General features: G+C 37.4%; 1 protein-coding gene across 1 annotated transcript in view; it reads right to left on the bottom strand.

The window, feature by feature from the left end:
* Positions 1–241: 241 nt before the first annotated feature.
* Positions 242–27,992, bottom strand: part of LOC132106653 (TOX high mobility group box family member 3-like) — a 48,354-nt gene continuing 20,603 nt past the window's right edge. Inside the window, exons 2-7 of the mRNA XM_059512557.1 lie at positions 17,930–17,992; positions 9,220–9,468; positions 2,670–2,933; positions 2,335–2,562; positions 1,921–2,001; positions 242–976 (exon numbers count right to left, since the gene is read on the bottom strand). Of these exons, the coding sequence (XP_059368540.1) occupies positions 242–976; positions 1,921–2,001; positions 2,335–2,562; positions 2,670–2,933; positions 9,220–9,468; positions 17,930–17,992 (1,620 nt within the window). The remainder of the gene's footprint in view (positions 977–1,920; positions 2,002–2,334; positions 2,563–2,669; positions 2,934–9,219; positions 9,469–17,929; positions 17,993–27,992) is intronic.

Below are 27,992 nucleotides of genomic sequence, written 5' to 3'. Positions count from 1 at the left end.
ATGACTACTGGGCACACAAGTCTATTAACAGACCTCCCGGTAGCTCAGCCTATCTTATAGACAAAAAAATCCAGTTCAGACGCTTTGTCCTTTTAACACATATCTTATATCCATCTAGAACAAAGGACAGTTCTTTGTAAAACATTCATATTTCTTACACACTTCTTAAGTGCAACTTAAAAAAAGCAACCTTGCAATGATGCTTTTCATTAACAACTTCCTTCTGGGTTTCTGGTGGGGTTCAGTAGATGCTCACTTGCGACAGGACCTGGGCATGAGCCTGTACCTGCGAGGGGTGAGGCTGGGACGCGGGAGGGGGTGGCGGGCTGCCGAGAGAGGCCGAGTGCGGCGTACCAGGCGAGTGCTGCACAGGCGAACACTGCGACTGCGGGATATGCTGCTGCATTTGATGCTGCTGCATCTGCTGCATGTGCTGCATGTGTTGCATTTGCTGCTGCATCTGTTGCTGCTGCTGCATGTGGTGCTGCTGAAGCTGCTGCTGCAGGTGATGCTGGAAATGCTGCTGCTGCATTTGCTGCTGAATCTGCTGGTGGTGCATTTGCTGCTGCTGCTGCATTTGATGGTGCTGCAAGTGCTGCTGCATCTGCTGCTGTTGCATGTGCTGCTGCATGGAAGCGTGCCGTTGCTGCATCGGTGGACTCAATTGTGGTGACATGCCCGTCTGCGGACCACCCGCTCCCATCTGCCCCAGCAGCTGCGATTGAACGCCGCCGGGTGTCATGTTCTGATGAGCTACTGTGACTGAGGTGACAATCTGGCTGCTGCCGACACGCATTTGCAGAGGTTTTGGGGCAATGGCTCGAGGCAGGGCCTGCTGGAGTGCCTGTGCTGCGGCAGACATCGAGTGGTGCTGGGATAGAGGGGAAGGCAGCATGAGCGCTGGAGACAGGCTGGTGGAGGCGAGAGTCTGCTGCACCGAGCGGATCGTCTGGGCCTCCGCTGACTCTGCGGCAGCCTGAGACAGAAATAGAAAGTGGTCAAATGAATTCTAGTACTCAACAGATGTTTCTTATGTAGTGCCCTCTTCTTTATTAGTGCTGATCTGGTGACTGACTCGACAGAAAACCTGTTCAGAGAAAATTGCTGCTGTCTTACAACTCTGATCTAAAGAACTTGCCAAGAGGGGAATTCATATTATTTGGTAGCCTAGAAAAAATATCTGAAATAAGTCTTGCACACTAAAAATAACACACTTTACTGTTCAGACTTTCTGAAAAGAAGCTTTATAAATTTACTCAATCGCTGAATCGAGAGCAATGTGATGTTGGTGTCATAAATGTAGCATAAATCTCAAGTACTGAAGTAACACACAGTACCGCTAAACTGTCCGTAAAATGATCTTAATTTTTTATAGGAAGCAACAAATATGCAAATGTTCCCAACTGCCTGGCTGATACAGCGAGTTAATGAAGCATGATGAATCATAAGAATATCTCATTCTAATTCATTAGCTGTATTTAATGCTATTTCTACACCTAAAGTGTGATGGAAGAAACACATTCACAGTCACGTTTAAGTATGCAAGAGAATTCGGTTTACAGAAAAAAAATCATACTTTAAAATCCTTTCCAGCTGGTTTTTAGAAGTTCAATTTGAGAAAATCAATGAATGCACAATGAAATAAACACTGCTCCTAGTAATAGAAGAACTCCTGCTTTCAATTGCCTTTCAGCTGTCAGTTCTATTTTTGGTGCTTTCACTGAAAACTTCTACTGTGTAGAAGGTTTTTTCTAGTGGCTAAGGACTCAAGGTGAAAGCTATCGAGTCTGAAAATGAGCTAAACTATTATACAGATATTGGTTAATAGAAATATAATAGAAAACATGATTAATGGTGAACAAAAAATCTATGAGTGAGCTTAAGTCTGCAAGGAGCTGTTTAAACAGAAATCATCTTCACCTTTGACACAAGGCTAGCGCGGTACACTGCGAGAGCTTTCAGGTACTCCTTCTTTGCGGCCTCTGTTTTGCTTTTGTAAACCTGTGGAGAACAGAATACGTGAGGTGTGACAAACAGATAATTAGCAGAACATTGACTGGCAAGCATGAGCTTCACAACAGGGAGAGCCTACAGGCTTCATCTAAGCCGGTAATAAAAAACTAAAGAAGGGTGAAAATATCAAGCAGTCTGTTAAAATACCTGTTAAAAGAATCATTCTGTGCAAATCGGAGAGTAGAAATTCAAAACATTTGTTATTCTACCTCAAGCGAGAAGACTCCACGACAGACAGCTCTATTCACAGAATGTTACAGATGATGTTTTTTGTGAGGTTAAAAATATATTTTGGTATTACACAGGACAGCAGTTTGATACCTGTTTCTGCTCCTCTCCCAGTCCGTCCCACATAGAAGCTACTATCTTGGACACCTCTCCGAATGTGGCGTTAGGGTTCTGGCCTTTAATGGCCGCCTGGGTGTCTCTGAAGAACAGGGCATATGCAGACACTGGCTTCTGAGGCTCATTGGGATCCTTCTTCTTCTTTTTCTTGGGCGTCTTCGGCTTCTTACCTGCGTCAGGGGCGGGACGCTTTTCACCAATCACCTGATGGAGAGAGAGCAGCTTGCTATAAGTCCTCACTAATTGAATGTTGATTTAATTCTCGTTTAAATGTTATGATGAAAACACTGCATGGATTAAATGTCACTCACCCTGTTTCCTTCCTCTTGATCGTCTTCATTAATGGAGCTGGAGGGAGAGGGTGTGGCTGATTTGCTGGCGGGTGGGGATGGGGACGTGTGAGCAATGCTTGATCCGGTCATATTCAGCCCCAGCTGTGTGTTGATCTGGGACTGGTTGATGGTGGTAAGCTGGTTTTGTGACATCATGCCATTGGGGTTATGCATGCTAATGATGGAACGCATCACCATGGTGGGGTTTGGAGGGTACTGACGGAGGTGGGTCTGACTGACAGCCTGCAGAGCAAACAGACAACAAAAACCTTTTTAGATATACACTACCTCACACATTTTTGGTGTCAGTACACTTTTTAAGGACACATTGTTACATTTCACAATATTACATTTTCGATCAAATAATTGCAGTCTTCTGTCAAAATCAAATGGTAGGGTATGCTTATATTACAGTGCTAGACTCAGAAACAGAGTGTTTAATTATTATTTATTTTTTAAATAAAATAGTACAGAATGTACTATTGCCCATTTATAAGTTATTGGGCAAAACATATTAATATATATATATATATATATATATATATATATATATATATATATATATATATATATATATATATATATATATATATATATATATATATATATATATATATAATAATTACCAGCTTATCTGTATTTGCCAGAGGTTTAATATATTTGCAGCCTTTAGTTAAAGAAAAATAGAATTAGCTCAGTGTAAAAAGAACAGAAGTAAAAGGAAAGTCCCAATCAAGACTAAAATAAAAGTGATGTATATGTATTGGGGGAGTTTGGACGTGGGGAACCTGATGTGTTTTGCATTGACTGAACAGTCTCCAAAAGCAACCGGATTACAGAGAAAATATCTACTCAAACAGCTAGAGAAAACCAAGAGTTAATTTGATCTCCTTTGTTCATTTTTCATTCTACATCAACTCTCTCTCTTTTTCTCTCTCCATCTGGTATTCAGAGACTCAAACTCAATATCTGTATGTGTCAACACATCATAAAGCTGTGCACCTGGCCTTATTGGCCAGACCTGCCGAACCCTTTCCCTTAGTACAATATTCTAACACCTTCCCTCACACACAGATTACATTTTCTCTGTATTAATTCCCCTGGGTACATGCAGCTTCGTACTGAATCCGTAAAAAAAACACAATCTACAAAACAATAGCTGTTTTCAACATCTGTTAGGGGGAATTTTTATTTTTTTATTTTTTAAAGAAACATACTACAAAAAAATGAAGCAAGTGAATAAATAAAAGAATCACTGAATAAATAAACAAATTAATGACAGAATTACACTGCCAAAGAAATACACATTTGCATTAGTTTCATCGCTAGAATGCAGTGACCAGAGCCAGAGCCAGCAGTAGTCTTCGTGTCAGACCTGTCTACTGTGATCATTAGTCATGACCATCTGTGTCTAACACTTTAACACTAACAGTCAGCAATGCCCCGTACAAATCTCTATGAAATCACTACAGCATTCTCTATGAGTCAGTAATGTAAAGAGCGGAGAGAATCACAAAGATGTAAGGCAGCCTTTGAGGATTCATGTTTATCATCACGGTCTCAGGCTGGGCTTTGTGTTTCGGCTCTCTCCCCCATGTGAACACATCTACATGATCCATGATTTGAACATGCAACATTTGTAAGACGACCATATGCCCACTTACTCTTTTGAAGTTTTTTTTTTTTTTTTTTTTTTATGCACTGACTACATTGGTGAATGTAGTCCCGGAAATGATCAGAACTGGTCTTTAGTTTCAGGAGCACTTTGATCTGATCGCACAAAGCAGAACAGACTTAGAATTATGTCCAAAGGCGGATTATGAAAAAAAAAGCTGTGATTTATTTTGAAGCATCAAATGATTTGGCAACATTATATTCCAAATTCCCAATGATCATACAGCAGAAAAAGAAAACATGATATGATTTTGTATAAAATACATATTTATGTGTAGAATCGGTAGATGGAAAAGAAAGAATGATGAATGGAGCATTCAAACTAAACGCGCACAAAGAGCAGTCAGCTTCTGCTAATAGCAGCCTTTGTAGGCAATGAAAGAAATGTGATTTCTGCTATCAGAGTGGTTTAGCTGGTAGTAAGAGTGAGTCAGTATCCGATCGATTTATTTATGTCCCTGCTGCACACGCTCCATTTGCATTTTGATTGGAACATTGTCTGCTGACACACAGCTCACATCTACACAGATGCTTTAGATAGTCTTCATAAATCTGTAAATAACTTCTTATCTGAAGAGCAAAGAGGCCAGATGTGCCCTCTCCTTTCCTCTGTGTGTTTGCATGTGCTTGTGCAAATGTTGCTATTATTCCAGCAATCAGCCCATCTCAGCTGACTGTATTCCAGCAGAAAATAACCCTTTTCCCCTCATATCTATATTCCCCAACTTACTTAACTACAGGCACAAAAGCTTCTGACATTAAAAGGCGGCTAAAAGAGATGCTGACCAAACAGCCACAACGCACTGAGACATTAGATGGATGACTGTTTGGTTCAGTCTCAAATAGTATCCTCACCCCTTTCATCAAAAGCAGGAACCACAACTAAACAGTCAAGAAAATATACTGGGTGGGGGGGCATCCCCAGACCTCTTTTTCCAGCATGTGTTCATAACCATAACATAACCAATACTACTTTCATATGATCAGGATAAGAATCTGAAGATGCCGTGTCAAAGGCTGAGAGTCTCGGGTCTGCTCTTTAAGATACCAGCCTCGGGACTCTGTGGGGGGTGGGAATGGAATTGGAGAGTTTATTAAAAGCAGCTTGGTATGAGCTGTTCCATGCTGAAAAGAATGTTAACAAGTTCAATTTCCATTCAATCATTCAGCGGAGCTCTTGGAAATGTTCCATAACAGAAAAAGGAGTATAATCATCTATATGGTAATTATGAGGATGAATCTTACAAGTTTGGCCAGTGTGAAAAGGTCAGCTCTATTATGAATAGTTTATCAGCCCCCTGCACATATTCACAGCAGCACTGGAAACTTAACCAACATCCTGCTTTATTTTTCAACCATTTATGGGCACCTGCATAACTGGCTCCTTAAAAAATATATATATAAGAAAATGGAAATCTGAATGCTTGCAGAGACCATGGTAGCGTGAAGATAAATTGTTTTCTGCTCATATTTCTCCTCCACCTACTCACTCTCCTCTCTCACTCCATCTACAAGACACACACACATTCTCTCGTTTCATGCAGCTCATATACTGTTCAATGCATCATGTACGAATTGTCCCCTTTGAAAAAATGGTCCAAAAATATTGTTCCAATGCCTTAAATTAAAAAAAAAAAAAAGTCTACAACCAACCAATCTTTGCTCTCATCTCTTTTGCTTTCCTCCTTCCCTCCATGTCTCCCGTTGCACTATGGGTATTTAAAACTTGTTCAACATGATTTCATTTCATTTCAAGTACTGGCTGAGAAAACTAAATTACAGAATCAATCACACAGAAGGTCAGGTTGAGACTTCATTACAAGTATTGCATGCCTGCATGAATATCTTTCATTTCTTACCGGCCCAATATGTCACAGTGGATGTTTGACAAAAACAAGAAAAAAAAAAAAAACAAGAAAAAAGAAAAACATGAAGGTGAAGGGGGAGGAAAAAAAAATCCACTTTCAAAGATTGATGTACAACTGATGTCACAACTACTCAGCTTGGAGATAAGATAACAGAAATGTGTAAAGAGAAAGAGTGGGGGAGAGTGGAAAGTGTGTGTGTGTGTGTGTTTGGTTTTGGAGGAGAGGAAAAATATAGTTTCTGCAACACTGGTCATATTTTTCATTTTATTCACACACACAGCAGTCAGACCCTCATCGGTCTGTGAGGGATCATGTTTTAAAGACAAACTGTTCCACTGTAGATAGCTTCGAATCCCACAAACATCTGCTCTACACAAATACATGCTTGTTCATTATATTTTTCCTTTAGGAAATGTATGCATAACAAAGGAATGTCAGTTTAAAAGTAATAAAACACTTTTAGGTTGTTGCTATTGCTTTTCAATTCATGCACACTGTTTCTAAACCTGCTCTGCACAACCTCAAAGAACACCTCCTGAATTTAGTCTAAATAGATGAACTCATACTGTAATTTGCATCTTTATCAGTTGCTGACTACTCTGAGATCCAGTCAGAACCCAGATTCCAGTGAGTCTCAAACGAGATGCAGGAGCTTGTTAGGAGAACAGATTAAATAAATAATGACTTCACATTCTGAATCCCGCCAGACTTCTTCACAGCTGAGAAATGGATTTTGCCGAGCTGGGTTTGGCCAGCAGCATCTGTGGATAACTTCGCCTGACATACGTGGAGCATTAGGGGGAATAGTTTGCTTTAATGCAGAAACACAAAGAGCAGATGAAACTAGCACAGGTACACCGTTCTGTTTTGGAATAGATTTTTTTGAGGCAATGTATACATTTTCTTGACATACATTTTTGTTTTATTCTTGTGCTGACCGTCTGTCATAAACATTACAACAACTGGATCCCGAGTTGTATTCAATATTCTGTCTTTCTGCATTAGATGTGAAATTATAATTCTCAAACACATCAACTTGACTGAAGGACAACGTTGGAGGTTACAATGCTAACTTCCGCTAACCCTTAGCGAGTCCTTTATAATTGTGAGGCATTGACTCAAAGACACGACACTGTCTGTACCAGTCCCAGAGAGCAGGACAAACTGAGATCAATTCCATTAAGAGGAGAGAGACAAAGTATTTCAGGAGGACAATGAGTGATGAGCGATAGAGAAGAATCAGAGGGACGGTCACAATGCCACCAGGCACAGAGCAGAGTGCCCTCATTCTCCCCCAAACCCGCTAATATAGTCCCCACACAATCAGAACCACTGTCTGCAGAAAGAGCTGCTAAAGAGGAATAATGTTGGGAATCAAATCTAATCCTTTCACAGTGCAGTGAGAACAGGCCGCGTTGTAATTGTGTCAAGGTTCCGTTTTTCTTCCGGATGCATACGAGCTTAACTGACCATGAAATGAAAATTCTTTAGGCAAAAAAGCCTTCCGGCGGTCACTTATGCAGCACAGATATTTTAAAAGCTGCAATTATTTTACTTGCCAGCAGCACGGATGGCCAGGAAAAGAGCAATAAAATTTGATGGTGCCTATCCATATTGGAATATAAATAAGGATATATTATTCCACATATGTATACATATTCCACTGTAGGTTAAGGGAAAGGAAGGAAGTATACAAAAAAAAAAAAAAAAAAGCTAAACATCTGCAATATTCATGAAACGTCTCAAAAACTGAACCATCAAAAGCATGTCAACGCATCATCTGCTGGCTAATGCCACTTTGTGTCCTTTTATGTATTGAAAATTCACTGATAGCGATTTCATTTCTATTATAGCGGTTTTAAAATATCTAGTCTAGCCATGACATTTTCAGTGCTTCCTCTTTGATGAATCCATGTCTGTGGCATTTAGGAGCCATTTCTCTATCTGAATTAACATCCATAAAAGCTTGATCATAAAACATGATTATTATGAAGCAAGCACTTGCCTAGCCCATTATTTTATCTTACGTGTTAGTCATTACAGCAACACAAGGTTAAAAAATAAATATATTCAGCTAAGCTAACCAATTTTATTGCTGGCATTATCCATCTGTTGTCTTTTTAAATGATTGTCCTTTACTAATCCTCATGTTGTTCTAAACAAATAATAACTTTATTTCTTCCATGAAGCAAAAATATAGAAACTTTAAAGAATATACTGCTTGTTCTTATGCATGAAGTCACATCGAGTAAGGATTAGAGCTTTTAGTCTTCAAGAAGGTTGGGAAATAACCATTAAAATGCCATTACCACACAAATATGGTCCTCAAAAGTGGTCCATATGACTGTAATCCAGGTCTTATAAAGCCACACAATGGTTTGTGTGATGAACAAACCAAAACTGAAGTTGTTAATTAATGATGATTGTCTAATCGAGTGAGCTGTTAACCATTATTACCAGACCACAGGCTCTGATAGTTCAACCTTAGAACCAAATTAGTCAGATATTTAAATTAATCATTTAGCCCATTTCTGTGAACTGGACAAACTGATTAATGAAGAGATGCGACCCAAAAGAACAGTTTGATCAAGAATTGAATATTGTTACACATCTCATAAACTTACCAAGGAGACCTAGAGGGGATGTTAAATTTATATTTATAGATGGAATATCCCTTTAAGGCTTTATCTACAAATATAAATCGAGTTTTATAACAAGAGCACGTTGCATCAGCCACCTTGATTTGTTTTGCACATAATATCTTTGTCAACCTTATTTGCATTTAGAGGAGGAAACCTACCTGGATTTAAATCCACACTTTAAATCAAGGAGGATTTAAAAGCTAAATGTAACTGCCAGTAAATTATGTTGTGGAAATATATTTTTTAAAAATTTTGGCTTTGCATAACTACTGCCTTCAACATCTGCCAAACATTAAGATCTTTAAAATGTTCAAGCAAATAACCAGAGAACAACCAGACACTTACCCTTGGATGTCCATTGTTGATTTGTCCTTCCTGCTCCATCATATTTCTGGAGATGGTGATTGAGGGCAGCTCCAGGCTCTGGGGTGGGAACTGAGGGGTGAACGACCCCCGATGAGAGTTGGGGTGGTCAGGTATCCCAGGGAAAGCTGAGTCCACCTCCTGGAGACCCATACCAGGCTCGGTCTCGGGAGGAGGGGTGATAGGAGGTATTTCAAACTCCTCATCACCAAGACTTGGAGTATGAAACGTCTAAGGAAAAAACAAAGGAGAAAATCAGACATTAATTTTGCCCGAAATCTGGAAAGGGCTATGAAGTTGAAAACCTGAAATCACTATGATGTGAATACTATTAAAGAGAACACTGTAGACATTAAAACATAGCCTACTGACTTCTCATAAATTGGAAACTAGGGCTGACAAAATTAATGTGTTAACGCAAATTAATTTGAACAGCATAAATATTATTAACGCATGATTAATGCAGCACACATTATTTGTTTCACGGTTTCTGGGGGTCCTTAAAAAGTCTTAAATTTGACAAGAAATTCTAACTTAGGATTTCAGGAGGTCTTAAATTTGAGAAGGGAAAGACAAGAATTGCGATATGGCTTAATGTGACTTCAATTAAACTTCAAAAGGTGATGATTTCATTGAATAAATATGAGTGCTGGACATTTCAAAGTTAGCTGTTGTGCCATCTGCCATTTTTAATAAGTCAGTCTACTGTTTTTGTTCAGACCAATGCTAACATCCACCCATGTTTTTATGCAGCAAAGACACAGTTGTAAATGTGAACTGGTAGATCGATAAAAAGATAATGCATTATAAATATCAAAACAATTAAGACAGTAAAAAATATTATTATAATATTATATGTTAATTATAATAATTAATTGATAATTATTGTTTAAATTAATATAATAATGGATACTTTTGACTTTTGATTCAATTTATTTAAAATGTTTTTAAAAACTATTTGTTATTGCGAAAACCTGTATCTGAATTCTTTATGCTCTGTGTTGAGTATGGTTTTAGTAATAATAAACAAACATTTGCATAAAGAATCCATATTTGTCCATTCCTGGGTTGATTAGAGTATTAAAAACTTTAAGGTACATTTAAAAAAGATACAAATGTGTGATTAAGTTGCAATTAATCATGAGTTAGCTTATGACAATCATGTGATTAATCACAATTAAATATTTTAATCGATTGACAGTCCTATTGGAAACACATTTAATTTCAGAACTGTGAAGTATCTGTTGACCAGAGCAGAAGCGATAACAAAACCTATTGATTTCACCTATAAATTCCGTATTATTATTTTTTCCAACTTCCGTTTTTTCTGTAAAAAAAATTCTGGATTCTGTTTTTTTTTTTTTCATTTTAATTTTTCTCAACTCCTTTTTAATAGTTAAATTAAATTTTATTAATCAAAAAACATGTGTAATGTCTTATTAATTGAAGTCATGAAACTTTACATTTTCAGATCAGTTTAACAAAAATTACTTGTTTAGGGCCCTATGAAATGTTTTATTTTTTCTCACCATATTTTTTTATTGTCACCAAATTATGTATTTTAGCATTTCTAATTATTTGAATGCATAAAACAACTTACTTTTTATTTTTTTTTTACTTAAAGAAGCCTTATGAACTTTTTTCCTCAAAAATTCTGTAATGTATTTATTTATTTCTGGTTATCAAATGAAGGCATAAAACAATTTAATGTATCTTTTAATTATTGAAAATTAAGCTCCCTGTGTTTGTCAAAAAAATAAAGTTTATTTACTATTAACATTAAAACATGGAAGAAATGTTGTGATTATTCCTTTAAAAAAATGTTTGTTTCATTTTAGTAGTAGTAGTATTAGTAGGCTATAATTCTACTGAAAAATAGTAATATGCACAATGAGCACGTTTACATGCACACCATTAAGCTGATAACACATAAATATCATATTTATTACATGTGCATCAGTAACCTGACAACGCAAGTAATCTGCGTTTACATGACTTTATTAATAAATCAGGTTATTTTCTTTTAATGATGTCAACATCATTTTCGCATCTGACTGACCGATTATTCCATATGTTTGACAGTTGTGAAGTTAAAATAAAGCTTGTAACATGCCAGCGCAAAATTTACAGCTCAAAGTATCCTCTCATGCAGTTATATAGCCACTTCTATTTCTGCTGCTCGAGATGAGAACACCCATTTGTCTTCAAATCAAACCTTTTATTTTGACCGGTTGCTGTGAATACCAGTTCTGTGTATGTGATATGACACTAGTTTTACTCAAATCAAACAGTCAAATGCTCCTGGAGGGACTCTCAGAGCAGTTCTGGAGATGTTGTTAATGTGTTTATGTCCTAATTTAGTGAGACAAAAGACGCTGAAATCACAGCGAGCGTTACGCGCTCTTCAGTTTGCGTGTAAGAAATGAAACCCCGCGTCTGCTTCATTCATTACCAGAGACGCAGAACATGCAGGATTCATATTTAAATCGACTTTTGCAGCATAATATTTACAGACACTAATCCATATCGCAATTTGATTAAAATGTAATGACCTAATTTTGATTAATTAGTTTAATTTTTTTTTACAAATTCCGTGACATTCTGTGTTAAACTGTGAATTTTCCGTTTTTATGACTGGATTCCGGGATTCCGTCCGTGGTTTGCGCATTGCGGAAATCATAGGGCCCTATTTTTAATACTTGTACAAGAAATGAATGTTTATTCTGACCAAACCAAGCATTCTCCATGAAACATGATGTGAAAAAAGATGTCAGACTCTGAAATGCAATAATGTGTGACTCTTACACTAGCAGGACAAAATAAAAGCAGCTTAATTCAAGCTGGATGATGTTGGCTGGAGGAGAAAAGGAAGTGCAGGGAATGATGGGTTTAGAGAACATTCACACAGATTTTGGCTGTCCAGAAGTGTTGCACTTTGTTCTTCTCAGTTGCACCTACAAATCTGCTCATCAAACTACCAAATCCCTCCGTCTGTGAATTACAGTTTATCGTCACACTTAATTTGCTTATGTTGACTACCTGGTCTGGGCTTCTATTCGAGGAATTCACTAACCTCCGCTACTCACTCTCTTTTTCTTTGTTTCTTTCTTCCCGTCTCCCTCAATTTCTTGCTTTATGTATTCAGAACCTCTAGTTTCGTGTTCAATCCTGTTCTCCATCTTCACTTTAATACTCTCAATGTGCTTCCTTCACTGTCTCGGAAAACATATCAACATCATGTCAACACACCATCCATCCTCTGAAGCTGCTTGTCTTTCTTCCTGCTATTCTCTATATCTTATCTTTCATATTCCCACTTCCTCATTCTCAACCTTCTGTCTTTCCAGTTTTATTCTTACTCTTTTGTAAAAGCATAATGTGCACAGGAAATATGGCAACACATTTTTATTTCATTAGCGCATATTAATGGTCTTATTTTATAGCAAGTACACAGACACACAAAATACACTTGGTGGGACTATCCATTGACTTCTATATTTCTTATATTGAGTTAATTGTAACTGATAAAAACCTTATTGCATTTTAGATTTTAATGTGTATATATATATATATATATATTTTTTTTTTTTTATTAAAACATCTTCTTCAAAGCCATCGGCTGGTGACAATGTGGGTGATTTCAGGGTTCCTTACTATCCTAATGGGGACATTTTAGTGTGTAGGCAAAACCTGAGCACCATCCCCCCATCCACACCCACACACACATATAGAGACTCAAAGCTCATTCAATGCCTGTATGATGAGATCCAGGCGAGGGGTAAGGCTTATAATCAGCTCTTTTTTGTCACCTCACCCTCTTATTTCATTTTTTATGTGGCTCCATTCCAGAATTTTACTTGCAGCGTTTTTTCCACAGCTGTGAGCAACGGATCTTGTAAAGGCAGTGGTGTGTTTTGTCATAGTGAGGGCCAGGGGCTTGCAGTTCCTAACACGTGTTCACATTACCTCCAACTAAAGCCATTAGTGACCAGCCCAGCTCTGTTTCCCAGCTCTCCATTAACACACAAGCTACAAACTTATTTTCCCTCCCTGTGGCATTGGAGTACTTAACAGTGTGTTAATCAAAACTGGATTGAGGCATTAATAATAATAATTGTGTCATGAGATAAGAACGCTTTGGATATCATGCACATGGCAGTGATCACAAGACATCACTGACACGGAATTTAAAGGCCAACAGGGAACCAAAATAAAAAAGAGAGAGAGAGAGGGGGGAACTAAAAAAAAAAAAATACAAGGTTGATAAAATAGAGGGAAACAGGAAGAATAAATGATAGCAAAGCAGAGAAAACAGGAAGAGAGAGAGAGAGAGGTGCTCTTTTCATTTACTTTACTTCATGACCTTTCTCTGTGAATACGACCTGCATTGCCAGCATGTTTTCACAGTACAATACTGCAGAGAGAAAGAAAGAGTGAGAAGGAGAGAGAGGGAGAGAAAAAGAGAGAGTGGCCCGACCTAAATGTCCCAACAACACACAGCTGTGCTGTTAGATCTGATACGACATTCAAAGATCAAATGTGAGGTAGATATAGTCCCTTTCTTCATCTTTTTCACATCAGAGCATAACTAAAATGACACTGACCTTTACAAATAATAAAATAAAAACACGGAACACCTGACTGAACACAACGAGACGAGAGAGAGAAGGCAGAGATTAAATTAACACCTGCTCTTGGAGTGCGGTGGTGTGTGTGTGTGTGTGTGTGTGTGTGCAAATGAGAACTGAGATATGGTTGTAGCATGACTTAAGTGCAGAAGCTGTCAGCTGTCAGTGTAGCGCTGGTGTTGTGGGATGAGGTAGTAGGTCACTGGAGAGAGTATTTGTGTGTGGTGAAAGCTCAGATCAGTATGTGTACAATCTTCAGTTCAGGTGGAGGAAAGCACTGTTTTTACATATGTCCACACTTATTTGTTTTATGTTAGTGCCCTTGAATCGGTTTGCCTTGAATGAGAAATTTTCAAACAAACTCATTCTTCTGTAAATGAACTAAACTCTAAAAAATAAGAATTGAAAGTGGACGGAGACATTTTTAAAACCAAAGTAGACTAAAATAGATTTGACCTTCAATGTAAACGCAAGTAGACACTAGGTTTATTTTCATTCGGTTTACTTTTTGGTCCACTTTAAAGGTGAACCAAACTGTTCAATAAAACAAATAAAACAATTATTGATCTTTAGGCATTAATAAAACATCCTTATCATATTTAGCTTATTGCTTAGAATATGAATAGAATATGAATCCAATAAAACAGAACACATAGTACAGGTTTGGCAAAAGCAATTGTGATAAATCAATAACGTTTATTACAAAAAACATCATGAGATTAATCACAATTGATTTTAATTTACAAACAGCCTCAGGTTATACATTGATCATCTGTACACTGAATGAAATAGTGTAATATTTCTGTCATAATTTCCTCACTTGACCTGGCACTGCAAGGTTGTCCAACCCTCAAGCCTTCATTAGTGCAGAACACCTTTGAGAGTCTGGATGGAGTTTACAGTACTGTGGATTATTCTTTAATCTCCACAGACATAAATTAAGCACATCATCAAGGAGAACTATGCCTGCAATTATTTTCATATGTATGCTAACCTGTAAAGGCCAAAACATGTTTAAATATTATGTGGGAGAAAAAAAGCCCCAAAAGTGAAAATTCTGTCATCATTTACTCAACCTCATGTCGTTCCAAACCTGAATGACTGACTTTCTTTTGTGAAACATAAATGAACATTTAAGCAATGTCTCTTTGTTTTCTTGTCCGTATAATGAAGGTCTGTAACTGAAATGGTTTGGTTAGCAACATGCTTTAAAATATCTTATTTTGTGTTGCATGCATGTTTGCATACATGTTTTAAACAAAAAGAGGGTAAGTAAATGATATCAGAATTTTCATTCTTGGGAGAACTATCCCTTTAATTCAACATAAACTAACAGATATGTTCTAAATACCCAACTTGCATTCATTCGTCAACCCCTAGTATGCTAAACTCAGATGACCAAGGTAAACCAATAGCACTGATTATGAAGCAGTAAGCCCTTTCGCTTTGTATATTCAGTAAACTGATTCAGCAGAGACATAAGCAGCAGTTGTTAAAAGCAGTGCATCACAATTACTGAGCATGATGGTTAGAAAGATCGATAGAGCAAAGCTCCTAACATTAGCCGAGCAGAGAGAAAGCACTCCTCAGATGACAGCAGCAAAGACTCTCAGAGTCCAATAGCAGCCATTCCAAATCCATTGCTACATATACAGTAATGATTACATGTGTGTAATGAGATTGTGTGTGATAAGTGATATTACTAAGTGGAACTGAATATGGCCATATCAGTTTCAGTTCAACAGCAGGAAGGAAGAGGTCAGCTTATCAAGCACTGTGATATACTGTTTCCATATCATGTTGCAGTACCATGTTCAAGATAATGTGGTTTACATATATTATCATATTTGAAATATCATTTAACTCAAGATCAACATGTATGAATTATTGACAACTTATGACTAAAATCCATTACAGTTAAAAACTGTTAATTGGTGAACTGTTGCTTACCTTACCATAAACTGTAAAAACTGTAAATGATTTAATATGGCATTATATGTGGTTTACTGTAAAATGTATGGAAAAACTTTTAATAACTTTAGAATTTACAGTTATAAACAACAGAAGACGATGCCTGACAAATCATACGTGATATTTTATTAAAACTTTTCAGTTATGTTATCTACATTTGTTGTATACACTTTTTTTTTCCTTCAGTTATTTAGTTAGTTTATTGAATTATTTCATGTGTTCCCCGATGGTGTTTTGTCTTTGTGTGTACAATCTGATTCCATATGTACCACATTATCATGGTGGTTATTGGAACATTTTAAGTTAAAACGCAGGCTGTTTTTGTAGCTCAAGTAGATAAGGTTAATTTAAATTATATCACTTAATAAAAAATGCGGTTATAAGTTGTAAAATAATGTATACAGGCACCAACACGGCATCCCGCTGTGCCTAAAACATTGTCACTGCATTTTTACTGTGAATTTCTGGTAACCACAGCTGCTGTTTTTCTTTCTTACCCTAAATTTAACAGGATAATTACCAAAGATAAAAAATGTATGTGTATATAAAAACCTGGTTTACATTAAAACTAATCTTCTATATAGTATAAATGGGTCCATGCACAAAGTGCAGAGTGTCAGACTCAGAGATACTTAGCGTCTCTCTCCCGGTCTCCATCTCTCTCGCCTAAAGATGACACATTAAGCAGATTAATGAAAGAGCTAAAGCTCACGGAAAACCCATCACACTGTGAAATTACAGCACTCACTAGGGTAAAGTCCCTTTAATTTCTCTTCAGCTTGAGTTACAAGAAACAATATCCCCTCCCACCCCCCATATGTGAAAAAGAGGAATTTAAATGTTAATGCTTTTAATTTCATTGTGTCATGTCATAACACCAGCTGCAATGCGAAGGAGCAAACGTTATTTCTTAGGAAAAAATTTGAATGGGGAAATTTTCCGTCAACACTCCACAGCTCTACTTCCACTGAAGGTGCCAACTTGGAGCTTGGCCTCGGCAAAGGAACTCTTTTATCAGAAAGATTTATGGAGATTGCAAGCAACTCGATCAAATGTGGAAACAACTGCATGTGACAAAGCTGTGGCTTCACCACCTAAACTTAAAATGAAAATGAAGCAGGAGGCCCACACTAACACATCATTACCAACAAATGTGCAACAAACGCTCTTTACATGCACAGACATTATCTTTGCTTAAACAGCACAAGTCTATCGATGTCGTTGAGATTGTGAGGAGAAGGAGATTTGCATTGGAAATGCGATGGAAATCAGGCAGTGTCAACAGGGAGTTTATCATTGAGTGACAACACTGTACTGTAAGGCGCCTGTATACAATCATACACAGATAGTGAGGCCAGCCTAAATTACACAACCTGTGATTTGCAGTGTATTTTGTCAGACTCACTGACAGGGGATAAAAAAATGATGGATAGAAAGAGTGACTTTTGTGAGAGGTGCCACTTTTCTTTCCGTTTCTAGCTTGATGCTATCTTTACATGATCATGGGGACAGGTGTTTACATACACATTCCTTCAGCCGTCGCCAGAGCCTGATGGCAGCTTTCACCTGGAGCATATCAGCAGGATGTGAGCACCTGTGGTGTATCACCCTGCAAAAGCAACCCTAATCCCATCTCAACGCTCAACGCCCCCTGTACTCTTCAACCTCCGGTCAGCACTGAGCCGGTCGCTCTCTTAACACTAAGTATTGATACATAAACATACCGGATCCACTGGAGGAATCATTGAGTCAGGTTCTAACATTGGGAGCGTATGTGTATGAACATGTTGCTGCTGGCATAACGAGCTCTAAGCTTTAAGGGTTTGAGCTGTGGAAAATCCCATAGCAGTTCAGGAAGGCATGTAGGGAGCTAATCATGTTTTATGTAAATGCAGCAGCTGCACACCTGCCGCTGAAATTAATCATCTTATTTGAACATACAGAGGCATGCATGCTAAATTAATTGACTTTGTTTTAAAACAATAAATGGTTAGACGTGAAAACGACTGTTTAGTCAGTCCAGATTAATATGGCTCATGGCATAAACTAACAATCCATGGAAATGTAAAGGATATCCTCAAGCATATACTCACATCTCCTGCTAATAGAGCTCCACTGGCATCAGCCATGTTCATGTAGTTATTGTTATTCCCAAACTGCAAAAGAAGAAAAAAAGAATGCATTAGTTATTTCAGTTGCCATCTCCTCTCACTCTTCAATTCACTGTAGTCTAATAGTGCAGTCATCATATAAGAATGAAATTTGCTTCATACTGTATGCACAAAATAGTAGCGTTGGGAATTGAATTATAAAAGAATTGATTCTTTGATTCTGAGGAGTGGGGATTGGAGATTTAATCATTTTAAAGGGGTCATGAACTGAGAAATAAAAATTTCCTCAATCTTTTGACATATAAGAGGTCATTGTGCTATAAATACATTCTGTAAGTTTCAGAACATAACGTTACTTTTTAATGAAGTTCCAGACCACGTAAAAACTTGATTCTTTGTTCATTTTTTAACCCAGATTTGTTTATAAACAAGGCACAATTCGATGCAGGATATTCAGAACGATTGAAGATAAAAGACAATTCCAGTGCCGAGTTTTCTATATTGGATCTGGCAGTAATGTCGCACCACACAAGTGTGAGTAACTCTTTTTATTACGTGATCACTATTGCTTTGTATGTTTTTACAGATCGTTTGATATGTAGTGAGTATTTATGTGTTTTTAATCTAAATCACACCAGCGTCCACCTATGAAGGATGTAGGATGTCAAACATACACAACTGTTAGCCAATCATAGCAGTGGCGTTTACTTCAGTGTCTACAATAAGTCACGTCTGTTCAAACGGAGCGTTCCGATGAGAGGGTCAAAACAGGACAGAAAATAGCCTATTACTTTTAAATTGTGATGTTTTTTGATAAAAAGGTCTTGATAACATTATAAGTGGACCTCAGAGAACAGTAGAAAACATTAAAAAACAAACGCAGCTCATGACCCCTTTAAAGAGCGAGGTCATGACTATTTATTTAAATTATTTGTTTGTCTTCACTTATAAAAGTCTGTGTTGCACTGGTAAATAATAGTGCTGTTAAATATATATTAAAGGTGCTGTATGTAGGATTGACACCGAGTGGTTGAACTAGGTATTGCAGTCCAAATTCAAAATACTGGAGAGGGTTTTTTCCCGGCCCCTCCTCCTCAGACTTTATGCACACGCAGGTTGCCAGATTGACGACACAAACAGGAACGAGCACACTTGACGATGAATAAAATGAAATACACTGTGTTTTCAGCCAACTGGCAACCCGGCTTGCCAAATAGAATTGGGTAAACTGGCAGTGGGCGGGTTTCACAAACCAAAACAAACAAGACATTCCAGGCCGCAAAGCACATTTTCAAAGGAGAATAACTGACTGTAGCATTGTTTTTCAGATAAACAAGTATGTTAACTTCGCATGTTTCTTAAATATCTGCAAACATATGGTATTTTTATGCTTTAGTAGAGTCAAAATCTTACATACAGCACCTTTAAATTAATATAATCAAATTAAATGAAAATAAATGTAATCATTATAATCATTTTAAGTCATCATACAAAAGTACCTGGTTTATTTTTAACTATATATGTTGAATGTATTTTACTTCTTGCATGAGATATTTTAAATCTAACTGGATGTTTGGCTGAAATAATAATAAAAAGCACAAATACATAAATTCAAAATGAAAACAGATAGCACAATTATTTTAAAACAAAGATTTAAAAGTATTATAATAACTACTTGATCTAGAATGTACCTGCACATAAATGATATCTGAAATATTTTTTTCTATCTTGAAAAGCGGTACCCAAACGGTTCACTGATTAGTTCACCACTCATGTAAATGGGTAATAATGACACGCGAAGTATCCCAGTTGCTAACTCACCTAACATCATCTTGTGCAGTAACGCATCAGCGGGACAGCTCGGTGTGGCCTGCTGTCTGTCATGCAGAGACTAACTTTACATTACAAAGGAGGGGGGGGGGTCATACAGTCATTTTACTAATCTGAAATGCCCACACAGGCTGATGAAGGATCACGGTAGGTGACAGTTACAGTAGGTGAACACAAATCAACCCACACAAAGACAATAAAAAAAGTCTGAAATGTGAAAACAAATCAATAATTTGTGTGAAAATTACAGTACAGCACATCCATGTAGTTTTCTACAGCTTCCTTTCTAAATGGAGCTCTTTTCTTTATTCTATATGTACCCCTCTAAATCAAACGTGATGGCAAATTGTTGAAATGGCAGGCATCCTATCTTTTCTTCTGAGACACAAACACACTGACAGATAGGAACAATGGAAAAGCAAAATGAGGAATTATGGGTTAGCAGCTGGAAGGCCAGCACAGAGGGCCCTCTATAACCAGACAAATCATGCATACACACACACACACACAGACATACACATGTGAGGAACAAGCACACACACACAAACATCAACCACAACAGCCTCAAGGCCATGATTCAACGGCGCAACCAACAGCAAGCTTTTGTCTGTTTAAAAGTGATTCCTTCAGATGTTACACAACCAGAAGAGTTGGAATAATTGAGAAAAAGGCCTTTCTTATCTTATTGTGGAGGGCAAACAATTGCAGGAACAAATTAAGATCAGAGCAAAACGAGAAGAGCATTAATTTATTTTTCCCTTGCTTTGTTCTCTCTCTCCCACTCATCTTTTTGTCTGAATGGTTAGTATGCGAATGTAATTACCGAAGGAACTGTAGCTAATCAACTGCGAATGGTATCCATTAATTAGTCTATGCCCTGGAGAGAGACTGCACAAGAGAAAGAGTGGGGGGAGGGGGGCAGAAAAAGAACGAGCCGATATGTTAAAAGTCTAACCAGCACATACACATGTATACCAGTGCACAACACAAACACACACGCGAGTCTTGCAGCAGCTGCAGGACTTGAAGAGCAGGTGTTTTGGGCTAAGGAGGCCTTTTGGAGCTCTCACCTGGTGCATCTACACTAAAGAGGAACACCACGCTGCCTTGCACAATACAGCACCACAATGTCGTGCTGAAAATAGAAAACCTAAAAAAATAACCAATATTCCATAAAGTGTTTGTTCTGCTCTTTTGTTGTTGTTGTTATTAAACATTTTTCTGACCATATCAGTGAGAGTCTTCTGTTGGTGGTCCAGTCTTCTGTTGGACTCCCTCCTTAGGTCACATTCAGTCCTATCCATTTAAATACATTATTGGTGTTGCTTGAGAGTAGTATGCAAAAAGCAAATGCTTTCTGCTTTTTAACATGTCTCTGTAGAGGAAAATGAGTTTTAGGAGCAACCAATGGGGAGAGAGACAGACAAAGGTCTTTGACTAAACATCTCACTAAAAAAAATAATAATTACCCCTCACCCCACACTCCAAAAATGGAGAATTAAAGAAAACTGTAAAGTAATAAAGCAACTCAATTTAACTGCAGCACTGTTCAGAGTCAAAATAGAATTTTCAAATAAAAGTGGTGTTTTTTGAATAAATAAATAAATAAATAAATTCAATTTATTCTAAAGAATAAAGGGGTTGTCTTCATAATCCTTAAAGGGATAGTTCACCCAAAAATGAAAATTCTGTCATCATTTACTCAGTTCCAAACCTGTATGAGTAAAAGAAGATATTTTGAAGATTGCTGGTAATCAAACAGTTGTTGGTTGCCATTGACTTCCATAGACGGCCAACTGTTTGATTACCAGCTATCTTCAAAATATCTTCTTTGGTCATTCTTTGAAACAAGTTTCTGTTTCTGCTGAAATCACTTAGCCCACTCAGGCTATTGGATAATGTCAATTAACTCTTAGAAGGGGGTTTTTCACAGGGATGCTATTTTTTTTTTTAAGAGTATTTATTCTAAGAGTAAACAATCAAATATAATTTGCATTGTTTTAACTTCCATTCGGTCTTGTTTTATTCTGGTATTGAACATATTTTTATGATCCAATCGATTCCACCACACACTTTTTCATCATTAAATATCCAGTTTCACTCTGAAATAGGTACCAATACAGTAAATGGGATACGAATGACAAATGATATTGACTTTATCAATGAAATTTAAAAATGAAGAAAGACAGGGAGATGAATTCAGTGTGTGTGAGAGAAAGATCTATCAAATCCGACACAGAGAGAGAACACAAGGTGGATTCTGAGAATATGGAAAAAAGTTCACGCCTCATTTCATCACTAATGTGGGTCTTCATAATACAAACGACAAGGGGAAAGAAGCGTGCGTGTGTGCGTGCTACACAGGCTTTAAGTTGGGGGTGGTGTTGGCGCAGTGGATAAGACACATGGCTTTGGTGTGAGAGACCCGGGTTCGAATCCACTGTGAGACACCAATGTGTCCCTGAGCAAGACACTTAACCCCTAGTTGCTCCAGAGGCGTGCGACCTCGGACATATACAGCAATTGTAAGTCGCTTTGGATAAAAGCGTCAGCTAAATGAATAAATGTAAGTTATTTATTCTCAACATCAGCATTCACTCTGTTTTAAATCCCATTACCTGCCTCTTGCCTCGCATCACTGACACATGCAGATCTACAACTCATGAATATTAATTGAACAAACATTACTCTCAAACGGATAACACAGAAGGCTAAGAAGTGCTGCTTTAAATCACCTCTGACTTGTCAGCTGTACATTTAACAACTAATGCTGATTAACAGAAATATAATAACAAGAGCTTTTAGGAAACAGAAGTTAGTGTGAATGGAAACAGACACAGGGGGTGTTGTTGTCGCTCTTGGCTCTCTTCAGTGAGAGAGCAGACCCTCTCGTGTTCATGGCAGGGTAGGATTGAGCCAGATGCCAAATGAGATTAGCCGTGATGGGAGGATGAGACAAACTGAAAGAATGAAAGATAGAATGCTGTAAATGGGTCAGATCAGACAATGGAGCCTCTGTAATTAACAAGATGAGAGCAATGCAAACACTACCTCTGCCTTGTTAATGAACTGTAACGAGCTCAAGACACGCCCCTGGTAGGGATAAGTTACAATAGATGACTAGTCAACTATTCATTCAACAACCAACTAGTCGATTAATTACATCAAGTTTTAGTTTTTTATTTATTTATTTTTTCAGAAAATCTTTAATAATGTTGCTGTTATATGCACAGAATGTGAGGCTTCACTTGTATGAAGCCCCTGTCTAATCTTGGACACCAGCGTCCATACTGATCTGGCTTTCATAACCTCAAGTGTTTGTATATTCTTATGCAAGTGTTTCCAGAGGGAAATAAAATATTATTACAACAGCCTGTTTGAAGAATTACTGAGGTCAGATGGTTATTATCTACGAATGGGCAATGTGATGTATATTCGAGTTTACTTTATTACAAAAATATAACACTTTGAGAAAGGAATTATCTTTGGTATTTTAAGGGAGACAGTAAAACTCAGCCTCTAAGATGGCGTGAGTAACAAACAATATAAAACGACAGTACACACAGTTCAGGGAGGTAAATGTGTAAACTGACATCTTTGTCCAGCAGGCCCACACAAAGAGCCTAAAGAGAGGCTGTTCTGATCCGCAGGAGAAATCGATCACTAAAAGTCAGTTTAAAGCTAAAATCATTACATGAAAGCACTGCACACAGAGAGAATACAATAACACTGACAGAGACTCTCTTTAGACAGTCACATCTTCCTCTCATCTCTCTCCTTCATGCTCTCGCTCCCTCTATCCCTCATTTGCCTTCTCTCTCCTGTGCTTTGTTATTCTGCTACTGCATTCTGCTATAGCCCACATTATTTAAAAACAATTCCATCTGGGTGTATGGGGCCATTTATAAATGAAAACTGCAATACTTGAATTGTTTTGCTGTAGAAGCTGGCCTTTCACAAACATATCAGGAAGAGAGATAAACACAAGATCTGGACTAGTGCACTGATGCCAAAAAGAGCTACAAATGGCAACAACTAAATCTGAGAGCTACTTGAGATTTTTCCCACCAGATTAGAGATATGAAATGGATCCATATACAAGTTCTTGTTTTCATCCACTGAGGAACGAATGTAAATTAAAAGGAGTAAATTTGACATTGAAAAACAAGAGAGAACTATAATAACCTGAGCATGTGTTACAAAACACTCAAAGTAGTTTTAGTAGTAAAATTATTATTAATATTATTATTATTATTAGATTAAATGATAATGCAACATGTCTTATTTGGACACAGATCTTCATTGTAAAACATGCCATACAATATAAGTTGTCACACAAGAGTTCACTAGGGAACGTCACCTCCTGCCAACCTAGCATCTGTTTCTGCTGTGTAACAGAACCGGACGTACCATGGGGAATGCCATTAATCTGAGATATTTAGATAAGACCAAACAGTCCTGTTTTGTCTCGTCTAAATACCTCTGATTAATGACAACCTCTGTAACTTCCTGTGCTGGAGTCATAGGTCAGTTATTCTATTTCAATCCTTACAGAAAAGCTTTAAAGAAAGCCCTGACTAGCTGAAGCTTCATCTTTGATCTCAACTGGCAAAGCACTGGCTCTGTGCCTCAGAAAAGCTATAGCTGGATATAGCTTCAGAGATTTTCACAATAGAACAGAACATCCAGTTACACACTCGATCACACACACACATGGAACACAGTTTATGTGTTTGCTGACTTGCACCTAATTTTATTTAATTTCATAACCCTGTATAATAATAATAAAAAAGTAAGCAATAAAAAGTGTACCCTATAATTATTATTCTTTTTTTTCATATTACCAAGAAATCCTGTGCAACTTCTGAAGCAGCGTTTTCTATTGTAGTCATCATTTCCATTACTAATTTCTCCAAGTGTGTATATTAAGCCGTTATATACTGTACATTTCCTTTATTGCTGTTTGGATACATCTGCAGTGCTCTGCCTGCCAGTTGTTCAGTCTTTTTAAATCTGTGAAACAAAAACTGTTAAGAGCCAGCTCATACATCAGCTTATTATTCTAGTGAATACTCCACCATATTAAACAAATGGATCAGCCCACAGCTGCAGAGAGAAGCCTGCATGAGGGGCCAAAGTTTATTGTCTAATTTAAATCTTGGCTGTATTCCCGGGCCAGTGCCACATTCCAATTTGTGGCTGTGTAGCCTGGCGCCACTGACAGGAGTCCTTCGGAAAACACAATTATGGCCGCCCTCCAGAAATGTGTCGAGAAACAAAGCAATCAACAGGTTGTGGAAGATTAACAACGGGGTTGATATAAATTAGCCTGAATAATGAAAACGGTTTATAGGTTTTGTGCCACACAGACCGCTAACACCTATTGTGTGTTCACACTAGGGCTGTAGCTATCAAATATTTTAGTAATCGAGTATTCTACCAAAAGTTTCATCGATTAATCGAGTAATCGGATAAAATATGTTTTTGCTTAATTGAAGTGCAATATTAATTATGCAAGAGAAAATAAGACTCCTGGGTCTCTTAAAATGAACAACTAAGTTTCCTTTTTTAGAAAAAAATTATTTTTACTTTTTAAATGCATAGAATGCAATGCATACATCAAAAATAAACATTTAATTATTACCCATTGTTTCTCTGTCTGTACTTGTACTGTGAACAATGACAATAATGTTAACAGATGAATTAAGTGCATTTAAGTGCCATTAAGTTGGGGGTTTAAATAAAGCATTTTCTGAGCTGCACTTTTCCTTTTCTTGTCTTTTCATTTATAAAAAAAAAAAAAAAAACACCTGGCTATGCGTTCTATACTAGACTAACTGAGACTTGTCATGGCACTTGTTTACTGTTGTTGTTCTCTTGTTGACCTGACTGCTTCTATTGTTCTCATTTGTAAGTCACTTTGGATAAAAGCGTCTGCTAAATGATTAAATGTAAATTAAATGTAAATGCACATTAAACATTAAACACACAAAACATTAATTTAATTTATCTTTTAATTATTGAAAAATTAAGCAAACTTAACTTTTTGGTAAACACAGGGGATTTACTATTAAAAATAAAACATGGAAAAAATGTTGTGATTGTGATTAAACCTAAAAAAAAATGTTTTATTTTAGTTTTTGTAGTAGGCTATGTACATTCTGCTGAACAATAGTAATACAGGACTTTTATTTTGATGGGTTGACGTACCGTTACAGTTCTGTGTATGTGATATGACGCTAGTTTTACTCAAATCAAACGGTCAAATGCTCATGAAGTGACTGTCAGAGCAGTTCTGGAGTTGTTCATGTGTTCACGTCCTTATTTAGTGACAGCAGACGCTGAAATGACCGGAGCGTCACGCGCGCTTCAGTGTGTGTGATAAAACGCGCTTCTGTGTATTTAAATAGACAGTCCCGGCTTAATATTTACAGATATTAATCCATATCGGGATTTGATGTAAGTGCAATGACCTATTTTTGATTAATTCATTCAAAATTTGGCAAATTCCGTGCCATTCCGCGTTAAACTGTAAAATACGTTTTTATGACTAGATTCCGCGACACACGTCACGACGTTCTCTTTACATTTGCCTGCACCCTCAAATCAAAACACTGCTGACTCCTTGCAGTATGCGATGTAGGACGCAGCGCTTGTGTCTCCTTCCGCTTTGTGGGTGACGTAAACGCGTTTTGTCACATAAAAAAAAAAAAAATTGCAATAGAACCTGACGTGAGATTTAAAATAAATGAAAAGAGTCTTCAAGGCAGAAGAATTTGCCTTGATCATTTTTTGTAATCGAGTTACTCGAGGAATCGTTTCAGCCCTAGTTCACACACAGCTGTATGGAAAGAGAGGTCTTGCTCACATATGAAAGCCAAACAGTGCTCCTGGCTTCATGCTAAATAATATAAAGAAAATTGAAAAAACAAACCACTAGAGGCATTCAAGTGAATCAATAGGCATCCCATATCAAGCAATGTTTACACCTGAACTGTCATCTTTATCATTGCATTTTCAAAGGAGGGCTAAGATTGCGATGGCAGTAGCACAGAAATTACAATTCCTAATCTTCTCTATTCACTTCTGGTCATTATGGTGACACTCTGAGAGCCTAGGAACAAAAGAGCTATAAGGATTGGTACATGTATGCCCTAAAATTATTCTACTCTTGAAGAAAGGGCGACAGCACAGAGATCAAAGAGAAACTGAAATAAAACAGAGAATTACTGAAACTGTGCCACATCGTTAAAAGGGTTTCATGCAGTGTGGATGGAGAGAACTTCTCTTCAGCAACAAAGACGTTTTAAGAGAACAGAAGAGACAGTGGAAATCATCCTGTGAGTGATTCTGGCACTACAACAACAACAACAACAACAAAGTAAATGGAGGAATCAAAGTACATGTCAATCACACGACAGAAATGTGCCCTCATCAAAACTTTTTAAACACAACCTATGATAAAATCATATACTAAACTTAAATAATTCAACCATATTGCTTAAAAAAAAATAACAAAATCCCTGACAAAATGTCATTGTCCTTTATGCACTGGGGACAGAAAATGTATGGTCTTTCACTGCAAGAACATCATGCAATTTTATCCCATTTTACGGTGAAAAGTCTGAAAAGGGGGTCAATAACAGATCCTGTATTTGAGTCCTGACCTCTGTTACAGGCCAAACGGCAGAACTGCTACACTAAAATAACAGATTGGGCAAAGCACACAAAACATTCCACAGCACATGTAGACACTGTCTACCTCCATCTGTCTTCATTAGGCCAGTGTTTGACCCATTTCTCTGCATCTGAAGAGGTCTTCTGGGGCCTTCTGTGTACTCCTGTAACACTGTTAGCATGGATATTTTGAAAGCAGTAACCTCAAAACAGAACACAGCTAGCCAATTTACAGCAACAGCAGGACAGGTGAAGACAATGGCAAGCGGCTAATCTCAGCCTAAGAGCAAAGAGACAGAGGAAAGATCTGACATGGAATGCATCATCTGAGGATGGGAAACGAGAGATAGACTGCTTCTATACTTTCTCTTGGGTGATGAAGAGATGTTATTGATAACAAATAAATAATAATAAATTAATCAGTTTACACAAAGGAGATCAATAGTTTTCGGAAAGGTCCCAAACCCAGACGTCAGATTTTCAGGACAGATCATGACTAGTCAATCACAAGACTCGTTACAATTATTAGTCCTGAAAC

This window comes from Carassius carassius, chromosome 2 (assembly GCF_963082965.1).
Source record: "Carassius carassius chromosome 2, fCarCar2.1, whole genome shotgun sequence".
NCBI lineage: Eukaryota > Metazoa > Chordata > Actinopteri > Cypriniformes > Cyprinidae > Carassius > Carassius carassius.
Note: the sequence above shows the minus strand (reverse complement) of the source record. Positions and strands in the feature narration are given on the sequence as shown.